General features: G+C 35.3%; 2 protein-coding genes across 4 annotated transcripts in view; one reads left to right on the forward strand and one right to left on the reverse strand.

The window, feature by feature from the left end:
- Positions 1 to 57: 57 nt before the first annotated feature.
- Positions 58 to 14,212, reverse strand: ap1s2 (adaptor related protein complex 1 subunit sigma 2). The gene is made up of 5 exons (XM_062034560.1): positions 14,057 to 14,212; positions 12,222 to 12,400; positions 8,624 to 8,732; positions 8,431 to 8,568; positions 58 to 681 (listed from the first exon to the last, which is right to left on the reverse strand). The coding sequence occupies exons 2-5, from the start codon at positions 12,398 to 12,400 to the stop codon at positions 634 to 636; spliced, it is 474 nt and encodes a 157-aa protein (XP_061890544.1). The 5' UTR covers positions 14,057 to 14,212; the 3' UTR covers positions 58 to 633.
- A 329-nt stretch (positions 14,213 to 14,541) lies between these two features.
- Positions 14,542 to 23,155, forward strand: part of phka2 (phosphorylase kinase, alpha 2 (liver)) — a 38,882-nt gene continuing 30,268 nt past the window's right edge. For 2 of the 3 annotated variants that reach the window (XM_062034490.1, XM_062034482.1), the window contains exons 1-7: positions 14,542 to 14,900; positions 16,836 to 16,994; positions 17,562 to 17,609; positions 17,778 to 17,946; positions 19,713 to 19,795; positions 19,904 to 19,984; positions 21,416 to 21,514. In XM_062034490.1, the coding sequence (XP_061890474.1) occupies positions 14,823 to 14,900; positions 16,836 to 16,994; positions 17,562 to 17,609; positions 17,778 to 17,946; positions 19,713 to 19,795; positions 19,904 to 19,984; positions 21,416 to 21,514 (717 nt within the window). In that variant the 5' untranslated portion in view covers positions 14,542 to 14,822. The remainder of the gene's footprint in view (positions 14,901 to 16,835; positions 16,995 to 17,561; positions 17,610 to 17,777; positions 17,947 to 19,712; positions 19,796 to 19,903; positions 19,985 to 21,415; positions 21,515 to 23,155) is intronic. The other variant, XM_062034473.1, reaches the window with a different exon arrangement.

The following is a 23,155-nucleotide window of genomic DNA, read 5'->3' on the forward strand; positions in this document are numbered from 1 at the left end:
ATAAATATCTGAGTCAGGTCAGAGGTCACATGTTCCTTCTTATTTCATTACAATAACAGACAAGTGGTTTCACTTTGCAGACATTTATTGATGTGAACATTGTGTAAACATGGCTGAAGAAAATGCTAGAAGAAATACTGTTTGGCAGTGAGACTATTGATGTGTTGTTGTCCTGCTGCATCTTGAAAAGTCAAGCGGTCACCAGGCCGGGTGAGAGAGAAAGTAAAAGTGATGCCTCTTCTAGCAGGATGAATACTTTCTTACTTGAATACCAACTTCTGACCACAACAGTCCTTTTTTGTCACATGATCACGGCTCTTTGGTCACAGAGAAATAGAAATATATTCCACAAACATAACACTGAACAGGAAGTAGTTTAACACTGAACAGGAAGTAGTTTACATTAGTCAAAAGTTGTTTTCAAGGTCTCCAACAGGAAGTGCTAATAATGGATGCTGTTGCTACTTGAGTGTAGTTTTCCACAAGGGGGGGCTGAGGGGGATGTGCTACACAAATAGAGACACATAGAAGCACACTTGGCAGCACAATCACAGGACATGATGGACGAGCACACTTGTCAACACAACAGCAAAGACACAAAGTGACACAAACAAGACGGACGCTGGCTCGCATTTATGTCAGCCCGATTTCCTCCAAGACACTGCGTGGAGCCTCCGCCTCCTGCACACACACATCACATTACTGTACACTTATTCTTTAACAATGTTCCTGCACACACACACACATCACATTACTGTACACTTATTCTTTAACAATGTTCCTGCACACACACATCACATTACTGTACACTTATTCTTTAACAATGTTCCTGCACACACACACACATCACATTACTGTACACTTATTCTTTAACAATGTTCCTGCACACACACACATCACATTACTGTACACTTATTCTTTAACAATGTTCCTGCACACACACACACATCACATTACTGTACACTTATTCTTTAACAATGTTCCTGCACACACACACATCACATTACTGTACACTTATTCTTTAACAATGTTCCTGCACACACACATCACATTACTGTACACTTATTCTTTAACAATGTTCCTGCACACACACACACATCACATTACTGTACACTTATTCTTTAACAATGTTCCTGCACACACACACATCACATTACTGTACACTTATTCTTTAACAATGTTCCTGCACACACACACACATCACATTACTGTACACTTATTCTTTAACAATGTTCCTGCACACACACATCACATTACTGTACACTTATTCTTTAACAATGTTCCTGCACACACACATCACATTACTGTACACTTATTCTTTAACAATGTTCCTGCACACACACACACATCACATTACTGTACACTTATTCTTTAACAATGTTCCTGCACACACACATCACATTACTGTACACTTATTCTTTAACAATGTTCCTGCACACACACACATATCACATTACTGTACACTTATTCTTTAACAATGTTCCTGCACACACACATCACATTACTGTACACTTATTCTTTAATAATGTTCCTGCACACACACACATCACATTACTGTACACTTATTCTTTAACAATGTTCCTGCACACACACATCACATTACTCTACACTTATGCTTTAACAATGTTCCTGCACACACACATCACATTACTGTACACTTATTATTTAACAATGTTCCTGCACACACACATCACATTACTGTACACTTATTCTTTAACAATGTTCCTGCACACACACATCACATTACTGTACACTTATTATTTAACAATGTTCCTGCACACACACACACATCACATTACTGTACACTTATTCTTTAACAATGTTCCTGCACACACACATCACATTACTCTACACTTATTCTTTAACAATGTTCCTGCACACACACATCACATTACTGTACACTTATTCTTTAACAATGTTCCTGCACACACACACACACACATCACATTACTGTACACTTATTCTTTAACAATGTTCCTGCACACACACATCACATTACTGTACACTTATTCTTTAACAATGTTCCTGCACACACACATCACATTACTCTACACTTATTCTTTAACAATGTTCCTGCACACACACATCACATTACTGTACACTTATTCTTTAACAATGTTCCTGCACACACACATCACATTACTCTACACTTATTCTTTAACAATGTTCCTGCAGACACACATCACATTACTGTACACTTATTCTTTAACAATGTTCCTGCACACACACATCACATTACTCTACACTTATTCTTTAACAATGTTCCTGCACACACACATCACATTACTCTACACTTATTCTTTAACAATGTTCCTGCACACACACATCACATTACTCTACACTTATTCTTTAACAATGTTCCTGCACACACACACACATCACATTACTCTACACTTATTCTTTAACAATGTTCCTGCACACACACATCACATTACTGTACACTTATTCTTTAACAATGTTCCTGCACACACACATCACATTACTCTACACTTATTCTTTAACAATGTTCCTGCACACACACATCACATTACTGTACACTTATTCTTTAACAATGTTCCTGCACACACACATTACTGTACACTTATTCTTTAACAATGTTCCTGCAGACACACACATCACATTACTGTACACTTATTCTTTAACAATGTTCCTGCAGACACACACATCACATTACTGTACACTTATTCTTTAACAATGTTCCTGCAGACACACACATCACATTACTGTACACTTATTCTTTAACAATGTTCCTGCACACACACACACATCACATTACTGTACACTTATTCTTTAACAATGTTCCTGCACACACACACACATATTACATTACTGTACACTTATTCTTTAACAATGTTCCTGCAGACACACACATCACATTACTGTACACTTATTCTTTAACAATGTTCCTGCAGACACACACATCACATTACTGTACACTTATTCTTTAACAATGTTCCTGCACACACACACATCACATTACTGTACACTTATTCTTTAACAATGTTCCTGCAGACACACACATCACATTACTGTACACTTATTCTTTAACAATGTTCCTGCACACACACACATCACATTACTGTACACTTATTCTTTAACAATGTTCCTGCACACACACACACATCACATTACTGTACACTTATTCTTTAACAATGTTCCTGCACACACACATCACATTACTGTACACTTATTCTTTAACAATGTTCCTGCACACACACATCACATTACTGTACACTTATTCTTTAACAATGTTCCTGCACACACACACACATCACATTACTGTACACTTATTCTTTAACAATGTTCCTGCACACACACATCACATTACTGTACACTTATTCTTTAACAATGTTCCTGCACACACACACATATCACATTACTGTACACTTATTCTTTAACAATGTTCCTGCACACACACATCACATTACTGTACACTTATTCTTTAATAATGTTCCTGCACACACACACATCACATTACTGTACACTTATTCTTTAACAATGTTCCTGCACACACACATCACATTACTCTACACTTATGCTTTAACAATGTTCCTGCACACACACATCACATTACTGTACACTTATTATTTAACAATGTTCCTGCACACACACATCACATTACTGTACACTTATTCTTTAACAATGTTCCTGCACACACACATCACATTACTGTACACTTATTATTTAACAATGTTCCTGCACACACACACACATCACATTACTGTACACTTATTCTTTAACAATGTTCCTGCACACACACATCACATTACTCTACACTTATTCTTTAACAATGTTCCTGCACACACACATCACATTACTGTACACTTATTCTTTAACAATGTTCCTGCACACACACACACACACATCACATTACTGTACACTTATTCTTTAACAATGTTCCTGCACACACACATCACATTACTGTACACTTATTCTTTAACAATGTTCCTGCACACACACATCACATTACTCTACACTTATTCTTTAACAATGTTCCTGCACACACACATCACATTACTGTACACTTATTCTTTAACAATGTTCCTGCACACACACATCACATTACTCTACACTTATTCTTTAACAATGTTCCTGCAGACACACATCACATTACTGTACACTTATTCTTTAACAATGTTCCTGCACACACACATCACATTACTCTACACTTATTCTTTAACAATGTTCCTGCACACACACATCACATTACTCTACACTTATTCTTTAACAATGTTCCTGCACACACACATCACATTACTCTACACTTATTCTTTAACAATGTTCCTGCACACACACACACATCACATTACTCTACACTTATTCTTTAACAATGTTCCTGCACACACACATCACATTACTGTACACTTATTCTTTAACAATGTTCCTGCACACACACATCACATTACTCTACACTTATTCTTTAACAATGTTCCTGCACACACACATCACATTACTGTACACTTATTCTTTAACAATGTTCCTGCACACACACATTACTGTACACTTATTCTTTAACAATGTTCCTGCAGACACACACATCACATTACTGTACACTTATTCTTTAACAATGTTCCTGCAGACACACACATCACATTACTGTACACTTATTCTTTAACAATGTTCCTGCAGACACACACATCACATTACTGTACACTTATTCTTTAACAATGTTCCTGCACACACACACACATCACATTACTGTACACTTATTCTTTAACAATGTTCCTGCACACACACACACATATTACATTACTGTACACTTATTCTTTAACAATGTTCCTGCAGACACACACATCACATTACTGTACACTTATTCTTTAACAATGTTCCTGCAGACACACACATCACATTACTGTACACTTATTCTTTAACAATGTTCCTGCACACACACACATCACATTACTGTACACTTATTCTTTAACAATGTTCCTGCACACACACACACATATTACATTACTGTACACTTATTCTTTAACAATGTTCCTGCACACACACACACATATTACATTACTGTACACTTATTCTTTAACAATGTTCCTGCAGACACACACATCACATTACTGTACACTTATTCTTTAACAATGTTCCTGCAGACACACACATCACATTACTGTACACTTATTCTTTAACAATGTTCCTGCACACACACACATCACATTACTGTACACTTATTCTTTAACAATGTTCCTGCACACACACACATCACATTACTGTACACTTATTCTTTAACAATGTTCCTGCAGACACACACATCACGTTTAGAGCTGAAACGATTCCTCAAGTAACTCGAGTAATTCGATTACAAAATATATTTGAGGAATTTTTGCTGGCTCGAGGCGTTGTTAAGTTTTGTTTTGTTTTTACTGTACACTCATCCTTTTGGTACCAATGTTCCGCAGACACACAATCACGTTACATTACTGATGGATAAAACTGTGGAGTACTTTTATTTATTCAGCCTTTATTTAACCAGGTAAAATCCCATTGAGATCAAAGATCTCTTTTCCAAGGGAGACCTGGCCAAGAGGGCAGCAGCCAGGTTACATTAAAAACAGTAAACAACACATAAAACATGACATGTACAACATTAGAACTTGCTGACATGACACATGTGCATACACACAAGGTAGACTGCAGTTCTTTCACAGAAGCTTTAAACTCATTCAACGTAACAAGGGCTTGAAGTTGAATATTCCATTGTAGGTTATTCCAAGCCTTCGCTGCTGAAAACATAAATGCTTTCTTGCCCAGTTCAGTTCTTACTTGGGGGACAACACATTTTACACAAAACTGTGGAGTACTTTTAGACAAAATTGGAGTACTTTTAGACAAAACTGTGGAGTACTTTTAGACAAAATTGGAGTACTTTTAGACAAAACTGTGGAGTACTTTTAGACAAAATTGGAGTACTTTTAGACAAAACTGTGGAGTACTTTTAGACAAAATTGGAGTACTTTTAGACAAAACTGTGGATTACTTTTAGACAAAATTGGAGTACTTTTAGACAAAACTGTGGAGTACTTTTAGACAAAATTGGAGTACTTTTAGACAAAACTGTGGAGTACTTTTAGACAAAACTGTGGAGTACTTTTAGACAAAACTGTGAGTACTTTTAGACAAAACTGTGGAGTACTTTTAGACAAAACTGTGAGTACTTTTAGACAAAACTGTGGAGTACTTTTAGACAAAACTGAGTACTTTTAGACAAAACTGTGGAGTACTTTTAGACAAAACTGTGGAGTACTTTTAGACAAAACTGTGAGTACTTTTAGACAAAACTGTGAGTACTTTTAGACAAAACTGTGGAGTACTTTTAGACAAAACTGTGGAGTACTTTTAGACAAAACTGTGGAGTACTTTTAGACAAAACTGTGAGTACTTTTAGACAAAACTGTGGAGTACTTTTAGACAAAACTGAGTACTTTTATACAAAACTGTGGAGTACTTTTAGACAAAACTGTGGAGTACTTTTAGACAAAACTGTGAGTACTTTCAGACAAAACTGTGGAGTACTTTTAGACAAAACTGCGGAGTACTTTTAGACAAAACTGTATTGCTTTTAGACAAAACTGTGTAGTACTTTCAGACAAAACTGTGTAGTACTTTTAGACAAAACTGTGGAGTAATTTTAGACAAAACTGTGTAGTACTTTTAGACAAAACTGTGTAGTACTTTTAGACAAAACTGTGTAGTACTTTTAGACAAAACTGTGTAGTACTTTTAGACAAAACTGTGGAGTACTTTTAGACAAAACTGTATTGCTTTTAGACAAAACTGTGGAGTACTTTTAGACAAAACTGTGAGTACTTTTAGACAAAACTGTGGAGTACTTTTAGACAAAACTGTGGAGTACTTTTAGACAAAACTGTGGAGTACTTTTAGACAAAACTGTGTAGTACTTTTAGACATACATGTAGTACTTTTAGACCAAAGTGTAGTACTTTTAGACAAACATGTAACATTTTTAGACAAACGTGGAGTACTTTTAGACAAACGTGTAGTACTTTTAGACAAACGTTTAATACTTTTAGACAAACGTGTAGTACTTTTAGACAAACATGTAGTACTTTTAGACAAACATGTAATACTTTTAGACAAACATGTAGTACTTTTAGACAAACGTTAAATACTTTTAGACAAACGCGTAGTACTTTTAGACAAACATGTAGTACTTTTAGACAAACATGTAGTACTTTTACACAAACGTGTAGTACTTTTACACAAACGTGTAGTACTTTTAGACAAACGTGAGTACTTTTAGACAAAAGTGTAGTACTTTTAGACAAACGTGTAGTGCTTTTAGACAAAAGTGTAGTGCTTTTAGACAAAAGTGTAGTACTTTTAGACATACGTGTAGTACTTCTAGACAAAAGTGTACTTTTAGACAAACATGTAGTACTTTTAGACATACGTGTAGTACTTTTAGACAAACATGTAGTACTTTTAGACAAACGTGTAATACTTTTAGACAAACTTGTAGTACTTTTAGACAAACGTGTAGTGCTTTTAGACAAACATGTAGTACTTTTAGACAAACATGTAGTACTTTTAGACAAACGTGTAGTACTTTTAGACAAACGTGTAGTACTTTTAGACAAACGTGAGTACTTTTAGACAAAAGTGTAGTACTTTTAGACAAACGTGTAGTACTTTTAGACATACGTGTAGTACTTCTAGACAAAAGTGTACTTTTAGACAAACATGTAGTACTTTTAGACATACGTGTAGTACTTTTAGACAAACATGTAGTACTTTTAGACAAACATGTAGTACTTTTAGACATACGTGTAGTACTTTTAGACAAACATGTAGTACTTTTAGACAAACGTGTAATACTTTTAGACAAACATGTAGTACTTTTACACAAACGTGTAGTACTTTTAGACAAACGTGTAGTACTTTTAGACAAACGTGAGTACTTTTAGACAAACGTGTAGTACTTTTAGACAAACGTGAGTACTTTTAGACAAAAGTGTAGTACTTTTAGACAAACGTGTAGTACTTTTAGACATACGTGTAGTACTTCTAGACAAAAGTGTACTTTTAGACAAACATGTAGTACTTTTAGACATACGTGTAGTACTTTTAGACAAACATGTAGTACTTTTAGACAAACATGTAGTACTTTTAGACATACGTGTAGTACTTTTAGACAAACATGTAGTACTTTTAGACAAACGTGTAATACTTTTAGACAAACTTGTAGTACTTTTAGACAAACGTGTAGTGCTTTTAGACAAACATGTAGTACTCTTAGACAAAAGTGTAGTACTTTTAGACATACGTGTTGTACTTTTAGACATACGTGTAGTACTTTTAGAGAAAAATGTACTTTTAGACAAACATGTAGTACTTTTAGATATACGTGTAGTACTTTTCGACAAAGGTGGAGTACTTTTGGGCTAAATGTTAGTGTTTAGGCTGCCTTACCTCCTGCAGCAGGTCGGCTTGTTCTATGGCCTTCAGCACATTTTTCTTGGAGGTTTCCTGGGCTTCTCCACCCAGCAGGAACTCATCCAGGATGAAGTAGGCCTTCTCGAAGTTGAAGATGATATCCAGCTCACACACCTGCAAGCAGTCAGGTGAGCAAGTACTTCCTGTGGCCAACAGTAGTACTACTCACGCTGCCAAAGTACTTGTCCAACAGCTCCACGTATCGATGGATGATCTCCAAGGTGATCAGCTCGTTGTCCTGATCCTCCACTGCACAGCAGAAGTACAAGCTGGCGTATCTGCAACACGTCTCGGTGAGTGACACTCATCCATCACTCTTACTGTGGAATTGATAGCAATATTTATAGGAATGTACCTACTGTAATGTAGTTGTCACCTCTTGTAAACAATCTTTGTGAATGTATCTACTGTAGTTGTCACCTCTTGTAAACAATCTTTGTGAATGTATCTACTGTAGTTGTCACCTCTTGTAAACAATCTTTGTGAATGTACCTACCGTTGTTCTCACCTCTTGTAAACAATCTTTGTGAGTATACCTACTGTAGTTGTCACCTCTTGCAAACAATCTTTGTGAGTGTATCTACTGTAGTTGTCACCTCTTGTAAACAATCTTTGTGAATGTATCTACTGTAGTTGTCACCTCTTGTAAACAATCTTTGTGAATGTATCTACTGTAGTTCTCACCTCTTGTAAACAATCTTTGTGAGTTTATCTACTGTAGTTGTCACCTCTTGTAAACAATCTTTGTGAATGTATCTACTGTAGTTCTCACCTCTTGTAAACAATCTTTGTGAGTGTATCTACTGTAGTTGTCACCTCTTGTAAACAATCTTTGTGAGTGTATCTACTGTAGTTGTCACCTCTTGTAAACAATCTTTGTGAGTGTATCTACTGTAGTTGTCACCTCTTGTAAACAATCTTTGTGAATGTATCTACTGTAGTTGTCCCCTCTTGTAAACAATCTTTGTGAATGTATCTACTGTAGTTGTCACCTCTTGTAAACAATCTTTGTGAATGTATCTACTGTAGTTGTCACCTCTTGTAAACAATCTTTGTGAATGTATCTACTGTAGTTCTCACCTCTTGTAAACAATCTTTGTGAATGTATCTACTGTAGTTGTCCCCTCTTGTAAACAATCTTTGTGAGTGTATCTACTGTAGTTGTCACCTCTTGTAAACAATCTTTGTGAATGTATCTACTGTAGTTGTCACCTCTTGTAAACAATCTTTGTGAATGTATCTACTGTAGTTCTCACCTCTTGTAAACAATCTTTGTGAATGTATCTACTGTAGTTGTCCCCTCTTGTAAACAATCTTTGTGAGTGTATCTACTGTAGTTGTCACCTCTTGTAAACAATCTTTGTGAGTGTATCTACTGTAGTTGTCACCTCTTGTAAACAATCTTTGTGAGTGTATCTACTGTAGTTGTCACCTCTTGTAAACAATCTTTGTGAATGTATCTACTGTAGTTGTCACCTCTTGTAAACAATCTTTGTGAGCGTATCTACTGTAGTTGTCACCTCTTGTAAACAATCTTTGTGAGTGTATCTACTGTAGTTGTCACCTCTTGTAAACAATCTTTGTGAGTGTATCTACCGTAGTTGTCACCTCTTGTAAACAATATTTGTGAATGTATCTACTGTAGTTGTCACCTCTTGTAAACAATCTTTGTGAATGTATCTACTGTAGTTCTCACCTCTTGTAAACAATCTTTGTGAATGTATCTACCGTAGTTCTCACCTCTTGTAAACAATCTTTGTGAATATATCTACCGTAGTTCTCACCTCTTGTAAACAATCTTTGTGAATGTATCTACTGTAGTTGTCACCTCTTGTAAACAATCTTTGTGAATGTATCTACTGTAGTTCTCACCTCTTGTAAACAATCTTTGTGAATGTATCTACTGTAGTTGTCCCCTCTTGTAAACAATCTTTGTGAATGTATCTACTGTAGTTGTCCCCTCTTGTAAACAATCTTTGTGAATGTATCTACTGTAGTTGTCACCTCTTGTAAACAATCTTTGTGAATGTATCTACTGTAGTTCTCACCTCTTGTAAACAATCTTTGTGAGTGTATCTACTGTAGTTGTCACCTCTTGTAAACAATCTTTGTGAATGTATCTACTGTAGTTGTCACCTCTTGTAAACAATCTTTGTGAGCGTATCTACTGTAGTTGTCACCTCTTGTAAACAATCTTTGTGAGTGTATCTACCGTAGTTGTCACCTCTTGTAAACAATCTTTGTGAGTGTATCTACCGTAGTTGTCACCTCTTGTAAACAATATTTGTGAATGTATCTACTGTAGTTGTCACCTCTTGTAAACAATCTTTGTGAATGTATCTACTGTAGTTCTCACCTCTTGTAAACAATCTTTGTGAATGTATCTACCGTAGTTCTCACCTCTTGTAAACAATCTTTGTGAATATATCTACCGTAGTTCTCACCTCTTGTAAACAATCTTTGTGAATGTATCTACTGTAGTTGTCACCTCTTGTAAACAATCTTTGTGAATGTATCTACTGTAGTTGTCCCCTCTTGTAAACAATCTTTGTGAATGTATCTACCGTAGTTCTCACCTCTTGTAAACAATTTTTGTGAATGTATCTACTGTAGTTCTCACCTCTTGTAAACAATCTTTGTGAGTGTATCTACTGTAGTTGTCACCTCTTGTAAACAATCTTTGTGAATGTATCTACTGTAGTTGTCACCTCTTGTAAACAATCTTTGTGAATGTATCTACTGTAGTTGTCACCTCTTGTAAACAATCTTTGTGAATGTATCTACTGTAGTTGTCACCTCTTGTAAACAATCTTTGTGAGTGTATCTACTGTAGTTGTCACCTCTTGTAAACAATCTTTGTGAGTGTATCTACTGTAGTTCTCACCTTGTAAACAATCTTTGTGAGTGTATCTACTGTAGTTGTCACCTCTTGTAAACAATCTTTGTGAGTGTATCTACTGTAGTTGTCACCTCTTGTAAACAATCTTTGTGAATGTATCTACTGTAGTTGTCACCTCTTGTAAACAATCTTTGTGAATGTATCTACTGTAGTTGTCACTTCTTGTAAACAATCTTTGTGAATGTATCTACTGTAGTTGTCACCTCTTGTAAACAATCTTTGAGAGTGTATCTACTGTAGTTGTCACCTCTTGTAAACAATCTTTGTGAATGTATCTACTGTAGTTGTCACCTCTTGTAAACAATCTTTGTGAATGTATCTACTGTAGTTGTCACCTCTTGTAAACAATCTTTGTGAGTGTATCTACTGTAGTTCTCACCTCTTGTAAACAATCTTTGTGAGTGTATCTACTGTAGTTCTCACCTCTTGTAAACAATCTTTGAGAGTGTATCTACTGTAGTTGTCACCTCTTGTAAACAATCTTTGTGAATGTATCTACTGTAGTTGTCACCTCTTGTAAACAATCTTTGTGAGTGTATCTACTGTAGTTCTCACCTCTTGTAAACAATCTTTGTGAGTGTATCTACTGTAGTTCTCACCTCTTGTAAACAATCTTTGTGAGTGTATCTACTGTAGTTCTCACCTCTTGTAAACAATCTTTGTGAGTGTATCTACTGTAGTTCTCACCTCTTGTAAACAATCTTTGTGAGTGTATCTACTGTAGTTCTCACCTCTTGTAAACAATCTTTGAGAGTGTATCTACTGTAGTTGTCACCTCTTGTAAACAATCTTTGTGAATGTATCTACTGTAGTTGTCACCTCTTGTAAACAATCTTTGAGAGTGTCCCTGACGTAATGTAGTTCTCACCTCTTGTACACAATCTTCAGGTCTCTCCACTCCAAGAAGCTGCACATCTTGGGCTTCCTGGCCAGGATGGTCTGGACCAGGTCCCTGGAGATCTTCTTCCTCTCCTTGTCAGAAAGAGGTACATACCACTTCTGCAGGCGCAGCTTGCCTTGGCGGCTGAACAGCAGCATGAACTGCATCTGAATAATAATAACATGTTCATCATGCATCTGAATAATAATAACATGTTCATCATGCATCTGAATAATAATATGTTCATCATGCATCTGAATAATAACATGTTCATCATGCATCTGAATAATAATAACATGTTCATCATGCATCTAAATAATAACATGTTCATCATGCATCTGAATAATAATAATAACATGTTCATCATGCATCTGAATAATAATATGTTCATCATGCATCTGAATAATAATAATAACATGTTCATCATGCATCTAAATAATAACATGTTCATCATGCTTCTGAATAATAATAATAACATGTTCATGCATCTGAATAATAATAATAACATGTTCATCATGCTTCTGAATAATAATAATAACATGTTCATGCATCTGAATAATAATAATAACATGTTCATCATGCATCTGAATAATAACATGTTCATCATGCATCTGAATAATAATAACATGTTCATCATGCATCTAAATAATAACATGTTCATCATGCATCTGAATAATAATAATAACATGTTCATCATGCATCTGAATAATAATATGTTCATCATGCATCTGAATAATAATAATAACATGTTCATCATGCATCTAAATAATAACATGTTCATCATGCTTCTGAATAATAATAATAACATGTTCATGCATCTGAATAATAATAATAACATGTTCATCATGCTTCTGAATAATAATAATAACATGTTCATGCATCTGAATAATAATAATAACATGTTCATCATGCATCTGAATAATAATATGTTCATCATGCATCTGAATAATATGTTCATCATGCATCTGAATAATAATATGTTCATCATGCATCAGAATAATAATAACATGTTCATCATGCATCTGAATAATAACATGTTCTTCATGCATCTGAATAATATGTTCACCATGCATCTGAATAATAATAACATGTTCATCATGCATCAGAATAATAATATGTTCATCATGCATCTGAATAATAACATGTTCATCATGCATCTGAATAATAATAATAATATGTTCATCATGCATCTGAATAATAATAATAACATGTTCATCATGCATCAGAATAATAATAACATGTTCATCATGCATCTGAATAATAACATGTTCATCATGCATCTGAATAATAATAATAACATGTTCATCATGCATCTAAATAATAACATGTTCATCATGCATCTGAATAATAATATGTTCATCATGCATCTAAATAATAACATGTTCATCATGCATCTGAATAATAATAATAACATGTTCATCATGCATCTGAATAATAATATGTTCATCATGCATCTGAATAATATTTTCATCATGCATCTGAATAATAATAATAACATGTTCATCATGCATCTGAATAATAATAACATGTTCATCATGCATCTGAATAATATGTTCATCATGCATCTGAATAATAATAACATGTTCATCATGCATCTGAATAATAACATGTTTTGCCATACAGAAAGATAAGATCTACAGTTTGTGTAAAATAGACACAAGATAATAAAATATGATATTTGAGTACATTTGAAATAATAATTCGTGTCATTTTAGCACATTTGTGACTCTTGGTTGCAAAGTTAGCTATTGTGTTGCTAATAACTGCACAACACGCTATAAGACAACATGTTGAAGCAGCCGCACACAAATAAAACATTTTACCTTCGGCGTGTTCTCCCAGAGGAACCTTGAAGACAGCGAACACTTTTAAAGACAAGAAGAGGAGAAGAAGGTGGAAGACTTAGCGCCTGCTGCAGCTAACTTGCTAGCTAGTGATGGCGAGGCAGCGAGCAGACCTGCTCTCCGCTGATTGGACACAACACAGCAGAGGCGTCTTGTGATTGGCCGGTAGATTCCGTCACGTCACGTCACATAGACATGCTCTCTGCTGGTTGGACACAACACAGCAGAGGTGTCTTGTGATTGGCCAGGAGATTCCGTTACGTGACGTCACACGTTTGGCCACAAATTGTTTTGTTTTTTTGCCAGTTTTCTTTCATTAATCGACATCAATTTGTCCTTTTTGTTCTCATTTGATATATTTTTGCGTGATCGTGGCATTGAGATAAAAGCTTGTCGCGTTTACGTTAGAAACACATCCGTCTGGCAGAGAGTTTCAGTGCCCCCTGCCGACAAACGCATGCAACTACACTTTTCCTGCTTGTGCTCATCAAACAAGTCAACGCGTTTGTCTTCACAGCACTGACGCTTTCTCCACCTTTTCTCCACCTTATTTCCACTCTATGTGCGACTGTCGCTTTCTCCACCTTATTTCCACTCTTCATCTCCATTGTATGTGCGGCTCCTAACGTTAGCCAGCCTGCAGAGGATCGACGCTTCAGTGCGGGTCAGTCAATCACAACAATCTTTTTGTGCAGCAGCAAAGACGACGTGACGTGACGTGACGTGACGTGACGCGTGCTAGAAGATGAGGAGCCGCAGTAATTCTGGAGTGAGGCTGGATGGATATGTCCGCTTGGTGCAGGAGACCATCTTGTGTCACCAGGTGAGTGGCCTGCACCTGCACCTGCACCTGCATGTGACGTCATCAACACAAAGAACTCCTATTTTAAAGTTGCTTTGTGAACAATGTGTCCGAATAATGTGTTCTAGTAGTTTATGAACAATATGATATGATATTTATGGAGATGAAACACATCAATAACATAATACAACTGTAAAGAAGTACAAAGATCATGAAAAACAACAAGGAGGAAAGAATAATGAAATGATGAGTGGCTTTATTATTATGAGTATTTGTACTTATATCTGCTGTAATAAAACACTGATGATGTATTCCATAGTGGAATCACATGATTTTGTCTTGGTGATGATGGACATGACACAACAACAATAATAATAATAATCATAATAAACTACTTAGTGATGATGGACATGACACAACAATAATAATAATAATCATAATAAACTACTTAGTGATGATGGACATGACACAACAATAATAATAATCATAATAAACTACTTAGTGATGATGGACATGACACAACAATAATAATAATCATAATAAACTACTTAGTGATGATGGACATGACACAACAATAATAATAATCATAATAAACTACTTAGTGATGATGGACATGACACAACAATAATAATAATCATAATAAACTACTTAGTGATGATGGACATGACACAACAATAATAATAATCATAATAAACTACTTAGTGATGATGGACATGACACAATAATAATAATAATAATCATCATAATAAACTACTTAGTGATGATGGACATGACACAACAATAATAATAATAATCATAATAAACTACTTAGTGATGATGGACATGACGCAACAATAATAATCATCACAATGACTTTTCATGTGATTGTGTTGTTACTATTGTTTGTTTGCAGATGAAGATATTGTATCAGAGTTGTGTTGTGTTTGAAAGAAACATGTGTGAGTAGAGTCATGTGTGAAAAGATGTCAACAATTGTATCATTAGAAGTGTAAGTTGTCATCTATAACATCAACTTAGCTGATAAACTCACAATGGAAATATCTTCACTTTCATGTTGTGTGCAAGAAGTAGAAGTGAGAATAAGTCCTACAAACATGTTGTGTAATTGTGGTGTTCAATGCACTGAAAACAAACATGAGCAAAGGTCAACAACACACACATACACTCAGCATGTTTTCAACTAGCAACTCTTCTGCTGCCTTGGAAGTGCACATGTGTGTGTGTGTGTGTGTGTGTGTGTGAGAAACACTTCTTAATAATAAACTTATTTGTCAACATTGTGTTGATGAAAACAACATGACCACATACTACTAACAACAACCATTGACTTACTGAAACTTTAGTCACCACAACAACAACAAAAACCACAACAACAACCCATAACAACAACAACAACAAAAAACAACCACAATAAAAACACAACCAATAACCACAACAACAAAATCCAACAACAACAACCACAACAAAAAACAATAACAACAAAAGCAACAACCACAATAAAAACACAACCATAAGAACAACACTCACAACAAAACACAATGACAACAACCACAACAAAACGACAACAACCATCACCACAACAACAATCACAACATAACAACCACCACAGAAAAAACAATAACAATAAGAGCAACAACCACAATAAAAACACAACCAATAATCACAACAACAAAAAACAACAATCACAACACAACAACCACCACACAAGAACCACAACAAAAAACAATAACAACAAAAGCAACAACCACAATTAAAAACAAAAGCAATAACACCAACAACAACCACAATAACAACAACAATCACAACAAAACACAACAACCACAATAAAAAACAAAAGCAACAACCAAAACCACAAAATCAACAACAAAAACTACCACAAAAACAACAACAACAATCGCCACCACCACAACAACAATCACAACAACAAAAAGGTGTGTGTGTGTGTGTGTGTTCCAGAATGCAGTGACAGGTCTGCTGCCTGCCAGCACAGAGCTGAAAGATGCGTGGGTGAGAGACAACGTGTACAGTGTGATGTCAGTGTGGGCTCTAGGACTGGCTTATCGCAAGAATGCAGACCGGGATGAGGACAAGGCCAAAGCCTACGAACTGGAACAGGTCTCACCTCTCACCTGTCTGTGGACCTTAGTTTGTCACATGTTCATGATGGGACTGTATTAACACTGTGATTGGTATTGTGATCAATGTTGTGATTAATAGTGTTGGTATTGTGATTAATATTGTGATAATGTTATGATTAGTATTGAGATTAATATTGTGATTGGTATTGTGATTAATATTGGGAGTAATGTGATAATGTTGTGAATAATATTGTGATAATGTTGTGAGTAATGTTGTGAATAATATTGTGAGTAATGTTGTGAATAATATTGTGAGTAATGTTGTGAATAATATTGTGATAATGTTGTGAATAATATTGTGAGTAATGTTGTGATTAATATTGTGAGTAATGTAGTGATAATATTGTGAGTAATGTTGTGATTAATATTGTGAGTAATGTTGTGAATAATATTGTGAGTAATGTGAGTAATGTTGTGAATAATATTGTGAGTAATTTTGTGATTAATATTGTGAGTAGTGTTGTGAGTAATGTTGTAATAATATTGTGAGTAATGTTGTGATTAATATTGTGAGTAGTGTTGTGAGTAATGTTGTGTGTTTCAGAGTGTGGTGAAGCTGATGCAAGGACTTCTACGCTGCATGATGAGACAGGTGAGGATGTGCTTCCTAAGTCTCAGACTCTATTTACTGCGTTCACTGTATGTACTGTATTTACTATATGTACTGTATTCACCATATGTACTGTATTTACCATATGTACTGTATTTACTATATGTACTGTATTTAGTGTATTTGGTGGTGTTGAATGTTGGCCTGCAGGTTGCCAAGGTGGAGAAGTTCAAACACACTCAGAGCACAGAAGACTGTTTACATGCCAAATATGACACACCCACCTGTGCTACTGTGGTGGGAGATGACCAGTGGGGTCACCTGCAGGTGGATGCTACCTCCATCTACCTGCTCATGTTGGCACAGATGACCGCCTCAGGTAGGCAGCACACCTTCATACTTTCATCTTTACTTCACTTCCTGTGTCTCTATTACACATGTTTACTTCATATACATACATACATACATACATACATACTGTACATACATACATATATATATATATATATATATATATATATATATATATATATATATATATATATATATATGTATGCTCATGAAGATGTCCTCCTGCATGACATGCTCATGAAGATGTTCTCCTGCATGACATGCTCATGAAGATGTTCTCCTGCATGACATGCTCATGAAGATGTTCTCCTGCATGACATGCTCATGAAGATGTTCTCCTGCATGACATGATCATGAAGATGTTCTCCTGCATGACATGCTCATGAAGATGTTCTCCTGCATGACATGCTCATGAAGATGTTCTCCTGCATGACATGCTCATGAAGATGTTCTCCTGCATGACATGATCATGAAGATGTTCTCCTGCATGACATGATCATGAAGATGTTCTCCTGCATGACATGCTCATGAAGATGTTCTCCTGCATGACATGCTCATGAAGATGTTCTCCTGCATGACATGCTCATGAAGATGTTCTCCTGCATGACATGATCATGAAGATGTTCTCCTGCATGACATGATCATGAAGATGTTCTCCTGCATGACATGCTCATGAAGATGTTCTCCTGCATGACATGCTCATGAAGATGTTCTCCTGCATGACATGATCATGAAGATGTTCTCCTGCATGACATGCTCATGAAGATGTTCTCCTGCATGACATGCTCATGAAGATGTTCTCCTGCATGACATGCTCATGAAGATGTTCTCCTGCATGACATGCTCATGAAGATGTTCTCCTGCATGACATGCTCATGAAGATGTTCTCCTGCATGACATGATCATGAAGATGTTCTTCTGCATGACATGCTCATGAAGATGTTCTCCTGCATGACATGCTCATGAAGATGTTCTCCTGCATGACATGATCATGAAGATGTTCTCCTGCATGACATGCTCATGAAGATGTTCTCCTGCATGACATGCTCATGAAGATGTTCTCCTGCATGACATGCTCATGAAGATGTTCTCCTGCATGACATGATCATGAAGATGTTCTCCTGCATGACATGCTCATGAAGATGTTCTCCTGCATGACATGCTCATGAAGATGTTCTCCTGCATGACATGCTCATGAAGATGTTCTCCTGCATGACATGCTCATGAAGATGTTCTCCTGCATGACATGATCATGAAGATGTTCTCCTGCATGACATGATCATGAAGATGTTCTCCTGCATGACATGCTCATGAAGATGTTCTCCTGCATGACATGCTCATGAAGATGTTCTCCTGCATGACATGATCATGAAGATGTTCTCCTGCATGACATGCTCATGAAGATGTTCTCCTGCATGACATGCTCATGAAGATGTTCTCCTGCATGACATGCTCATGAAGATGTTCTCCTGCATGACATGATCATGAAGATGTTCTCCTGCATGACATGCTCATGAAGATGTTCTCCTGCATGACATGCTCATGAAGATGTTCTCCTGCATGACATGATCATGAAGATGTCCTCCTGCATGACATGATCATGAAGATGTTCTCCTGCATGACATGCTCATGAAGATGTTCTCCTGCATGACATGCTCATGAAGATGTTCTCCTGCATGACATGATCATGAAGATGTTCTCCTGCATGACATGCTCATGAAGATGTTCTCCTGCATGACATGCTCATGAAGATGTTCTCCTGCATGACATGCTCATGAAGATGTTCTCCTGCAGGGCTTCGGATCATCTCAAACTTGGATGAAGTTGCTTTTATCCAGAACTTGGTGTTCTACATCGAGGCTGCGTACAAAGTGGCAGTGAGTGTACTTATAATATATATAACATATAATGTACTTGATAATGTTCATAAAGCAGAAGAAGAATATTCATCATTGAGAGTGAGAGAAGATGTTGTTGGCCTGCAGGATTATGGCATGTGGGAGCGAGGAGACAAAACCAATCAGGGCATCCCAGAACTGAATGGCAGCTCTGTGGGGATCGCCAAGGTAATAAACACTTTTTACTGGTCATAATACTTTATACTGATACTGTACTGTACATCACTTTGTGAAGTACACACCTAATAGGATACAGTAAGTACAATATTATATGTTTGTAGACACATGATAGGTTTATAGACAGATGATGATAATAATACATGTTTACAACAAGAAGATGATGGTAATAATACATGTTTACAACAAGAAGAAAATGATGATAATAATACATGTTTACAACAAGAAGATGATGATAATAATAAATGTTTACAACAAGAAGATGATGATAATAATACATGTTTACAACAAGAAGATGATGATAATAATACATGTTTACAACAAGAAGAAAATGATGATAATAATACATGTTTACAACAAGAAGATGATGATAATAATACATGTTTACAACAAGAAGAAAATGATGATAATAATACATGTTTACAACAAGAAGATGATGATAATAATAAATGTTTACAAGATGATAATAATACATGTTTACAACAAGAAGAAAATGATGATAATAATACATGTTTACAACAAGATGATGATAATAATAAATGTTTACAAGATGATAATAATACATGTTTACAACAAGAAGATGATGATAATAATACATGTTTACAACAAGAAGAAAATGATGATAATAATACATGTTTACAACAAGATGATGATAATAATAAATATTTACAAGATGATAATACATGTTTACAACAAGAAGATGATGATAATAATACATGTTTACAACAAGAAGAAAATGATAATAATACATGTTTACAACAAGAAGATGTTGATAATAATAAATGTTTACAAGATGATAATAATACATGTTTACAACAAGAAGATGATGATAATAATACATGTTTACAACAAGAAGAAAATGATGATAATAATACATGTTTACAACAAGAAGATGATGATAATAATCAATCAATCAATCAATGTTTATTTATATAGCCCTAAATCACAAGTGTCTCAAAGGGCTGTACAAGCCACAACGACATCCAAGATGATAATAATACATGTTTACAACAAGAAGATGATGATAATAATACATGTTTACAACAAGAAAAAAATGATGATAATAATACATGTTTACAACAAGAAGATGATGATAATAATAAATGTTTACAAGATGATAATAATACATCTTTACAACAAGAAGATGATGATAATAATACATGTTTACAACAAGAAGAAGATGATGATATTAATACATGTTTACAAGAAGAAGATGATGATAATTATATATGTTTACAAGAAGAAGATGATGATAATAATACATGTTTACAAGAAGAAGATGATGATAATAATACATGTTTACAACAAGAAGAAGATGATGATAATAATACATGTTTACAAGAAGAAGATGATGATAATAATACATGTTTACAGCAAGAATATAAGATGAATATCATAATTGTTTATGATGTGTTGTTGCAGGCAGCTCTTGAGGCCATAGATGAGTTGGATCTTTTTGGGGCCCATGGAGGTCCCAAGTCGGTCATCCATGTTCTTCCTGATGAAGTGGAACACTGTCAGGTACTTCTGGTTGTCACATTTCAAATCTTCTGACTGTTCATGGTGATGTTCTTCAGGTACTTCTGGTTGTCACATTTCATATCTTCTGACTGTTCATGGTGATGTTCTTCAGGTACTTCTGGTTGTCACATTTCAAATCTTCTGACTGTTCATGGTGATGTTCTTCAGGTACTTCTGGTTGTCACATTTCATATCTTCTGACTGTTCATGGTGATGTTCTTCAGGTACTTCTGGTTGTCACATTTCATATCTTCTGACTGTTCCTGGTGATGTTCTTCATGTACTTCTAGTTATAATATTTCATATCTTCTGACTGTTCCTGGTGATGTTCTTCAGGTACTTCTAGTTATAATATTTCATATCTTCTGACTGTTCCTGGTGATGTTCTTCAGGTACTTCTAGTTATAATATTTCATATCTTCTGACTGTTCATGGTGATGTTCTTCATGTACTTCTAGTTATAATATTTCATATCTTCTGACTATTCCTGGTGATGTTCTTCAGGTACTTCTAGTTATAATATTTCATATCTTCTGACTGTTCCTGGTGATGTTCTTCAGGTACTTCTGGTTGTCATATTTCATATCTTCTGACTGTTCATGGTGATGTTCTTCATGTACTTCTAGTTATAATATTTCATATCTTCTGACTATTCCTGGTGATGTTCTTCATGTACTTCTAGTTATAATATTTCATATCTTCTGACTGTTCCTGGTGATGTTCTTCAGGTACTTCTGGTTGTCATATTTCATATCTTCTGACTGTTCATGGTGATGTTCTTCATGTACTTCTAGTTATAATATTTCATATCTTCTGACTATTCCTGGTGATGTTCTTCATGTACTTCTAGTTATAATATTTCATATCTTCTGACTGTTCCTGGTGATGTTCTTCAGGTACTTCTGGTTGTCACATTTCATATCTTCTGACTGTTCCTGGTGATGTTCTTAATGTACTTCTAGTTATAATATTTCATATCTTCTGACTGTTCCTGGTGATGTTCTTCATGTACTTCTAGTTATAATATTTCATATCTTCTGACTGTTCCTGGTGATGTTCTTCAGGTACTTCTAGTTATAATATTTCATATCTTCTGACTGTTCATGGTGATGTTCTTCATGTACTTCTAGTTATAATATTTCATATCTTCTGACTATTCCTGGTGATGTTCTTCATGTACTTCTAGTTATAATATTTCATATCTTCTGACTGTTCCTGGTGATGTTCTTCAGGTACTTCTGGTTGTCATATTTCATATCTTCTGACTGTTCATGGTGATGTTCTTCATGTACTTCTAGTTATAATATTTCATATCTTCTGACTATTCCTGGTGATGTTCTTCATGTACTTCTAGTTATAATATTTCATATCTTCTGACTGTTCCTGGTGATGTTCTTCAGGTACTTCTGGTTGTCACATTTCATATCTTCTGACTGTTCCTGGTGATGTTCTTCATGTACTTCTAGTTATAATATTTCATATCTTCTGACTGTTCCTGGTGATGTTCTTCATGTACTTCTAGTTATAATATTTCATATCTTCTGACTGTTCCTGGTGATGTTCTTCAGGTACTTCTAGTTATAATATTTCATATCTTCTGACTGTTCATGGTGATGTTCTTCATGTACTTCTAGTTATAAT

The sequence above is a fragment of the Entelurus aequoreus genome, linkage group LG02 (assembly GCF_033978785.1).
Source record: "Entelurus aequoreus isolate RoL-2023_Sb linkage group LG02, RoL_Eaeq_v1.1, whole genome shotgun sequence".
In the NCBI taxonomy this organism is placed as follows: domain Eukaryota; kingdom Metazoa; phylum Chordata; class Actinopteri; order Syngnathiformes; family Syngnathidae; genus Entelurus; species Entelurus aequoreus.

Bases quoted from the DNA above. Each gene is read 5' to 3' on its own strand.
- ap1s2 (XM_062034560.1), bottom strand. From the start codon at position 12,400: ATGCAGTTCATGCTGCTGTTCAGCCGCCAAGGCAAGCTGCGCCTGCAG. The intron at 8,569-8,623 runs GTGAGTAGTACT...GACTGCTTGCAG, and splicing joins TGGACAAGTACTTTGGCAGC to GTGTGTGAGCTGGATATCAT. The intron at 682-8,430 runs GTAAGGCAGCCT...GTGTGTGTGCAG, and splicing joins AAGCCGACCTGCTGCAGGAG to GAGGCGGAGGCTCCACGCAG.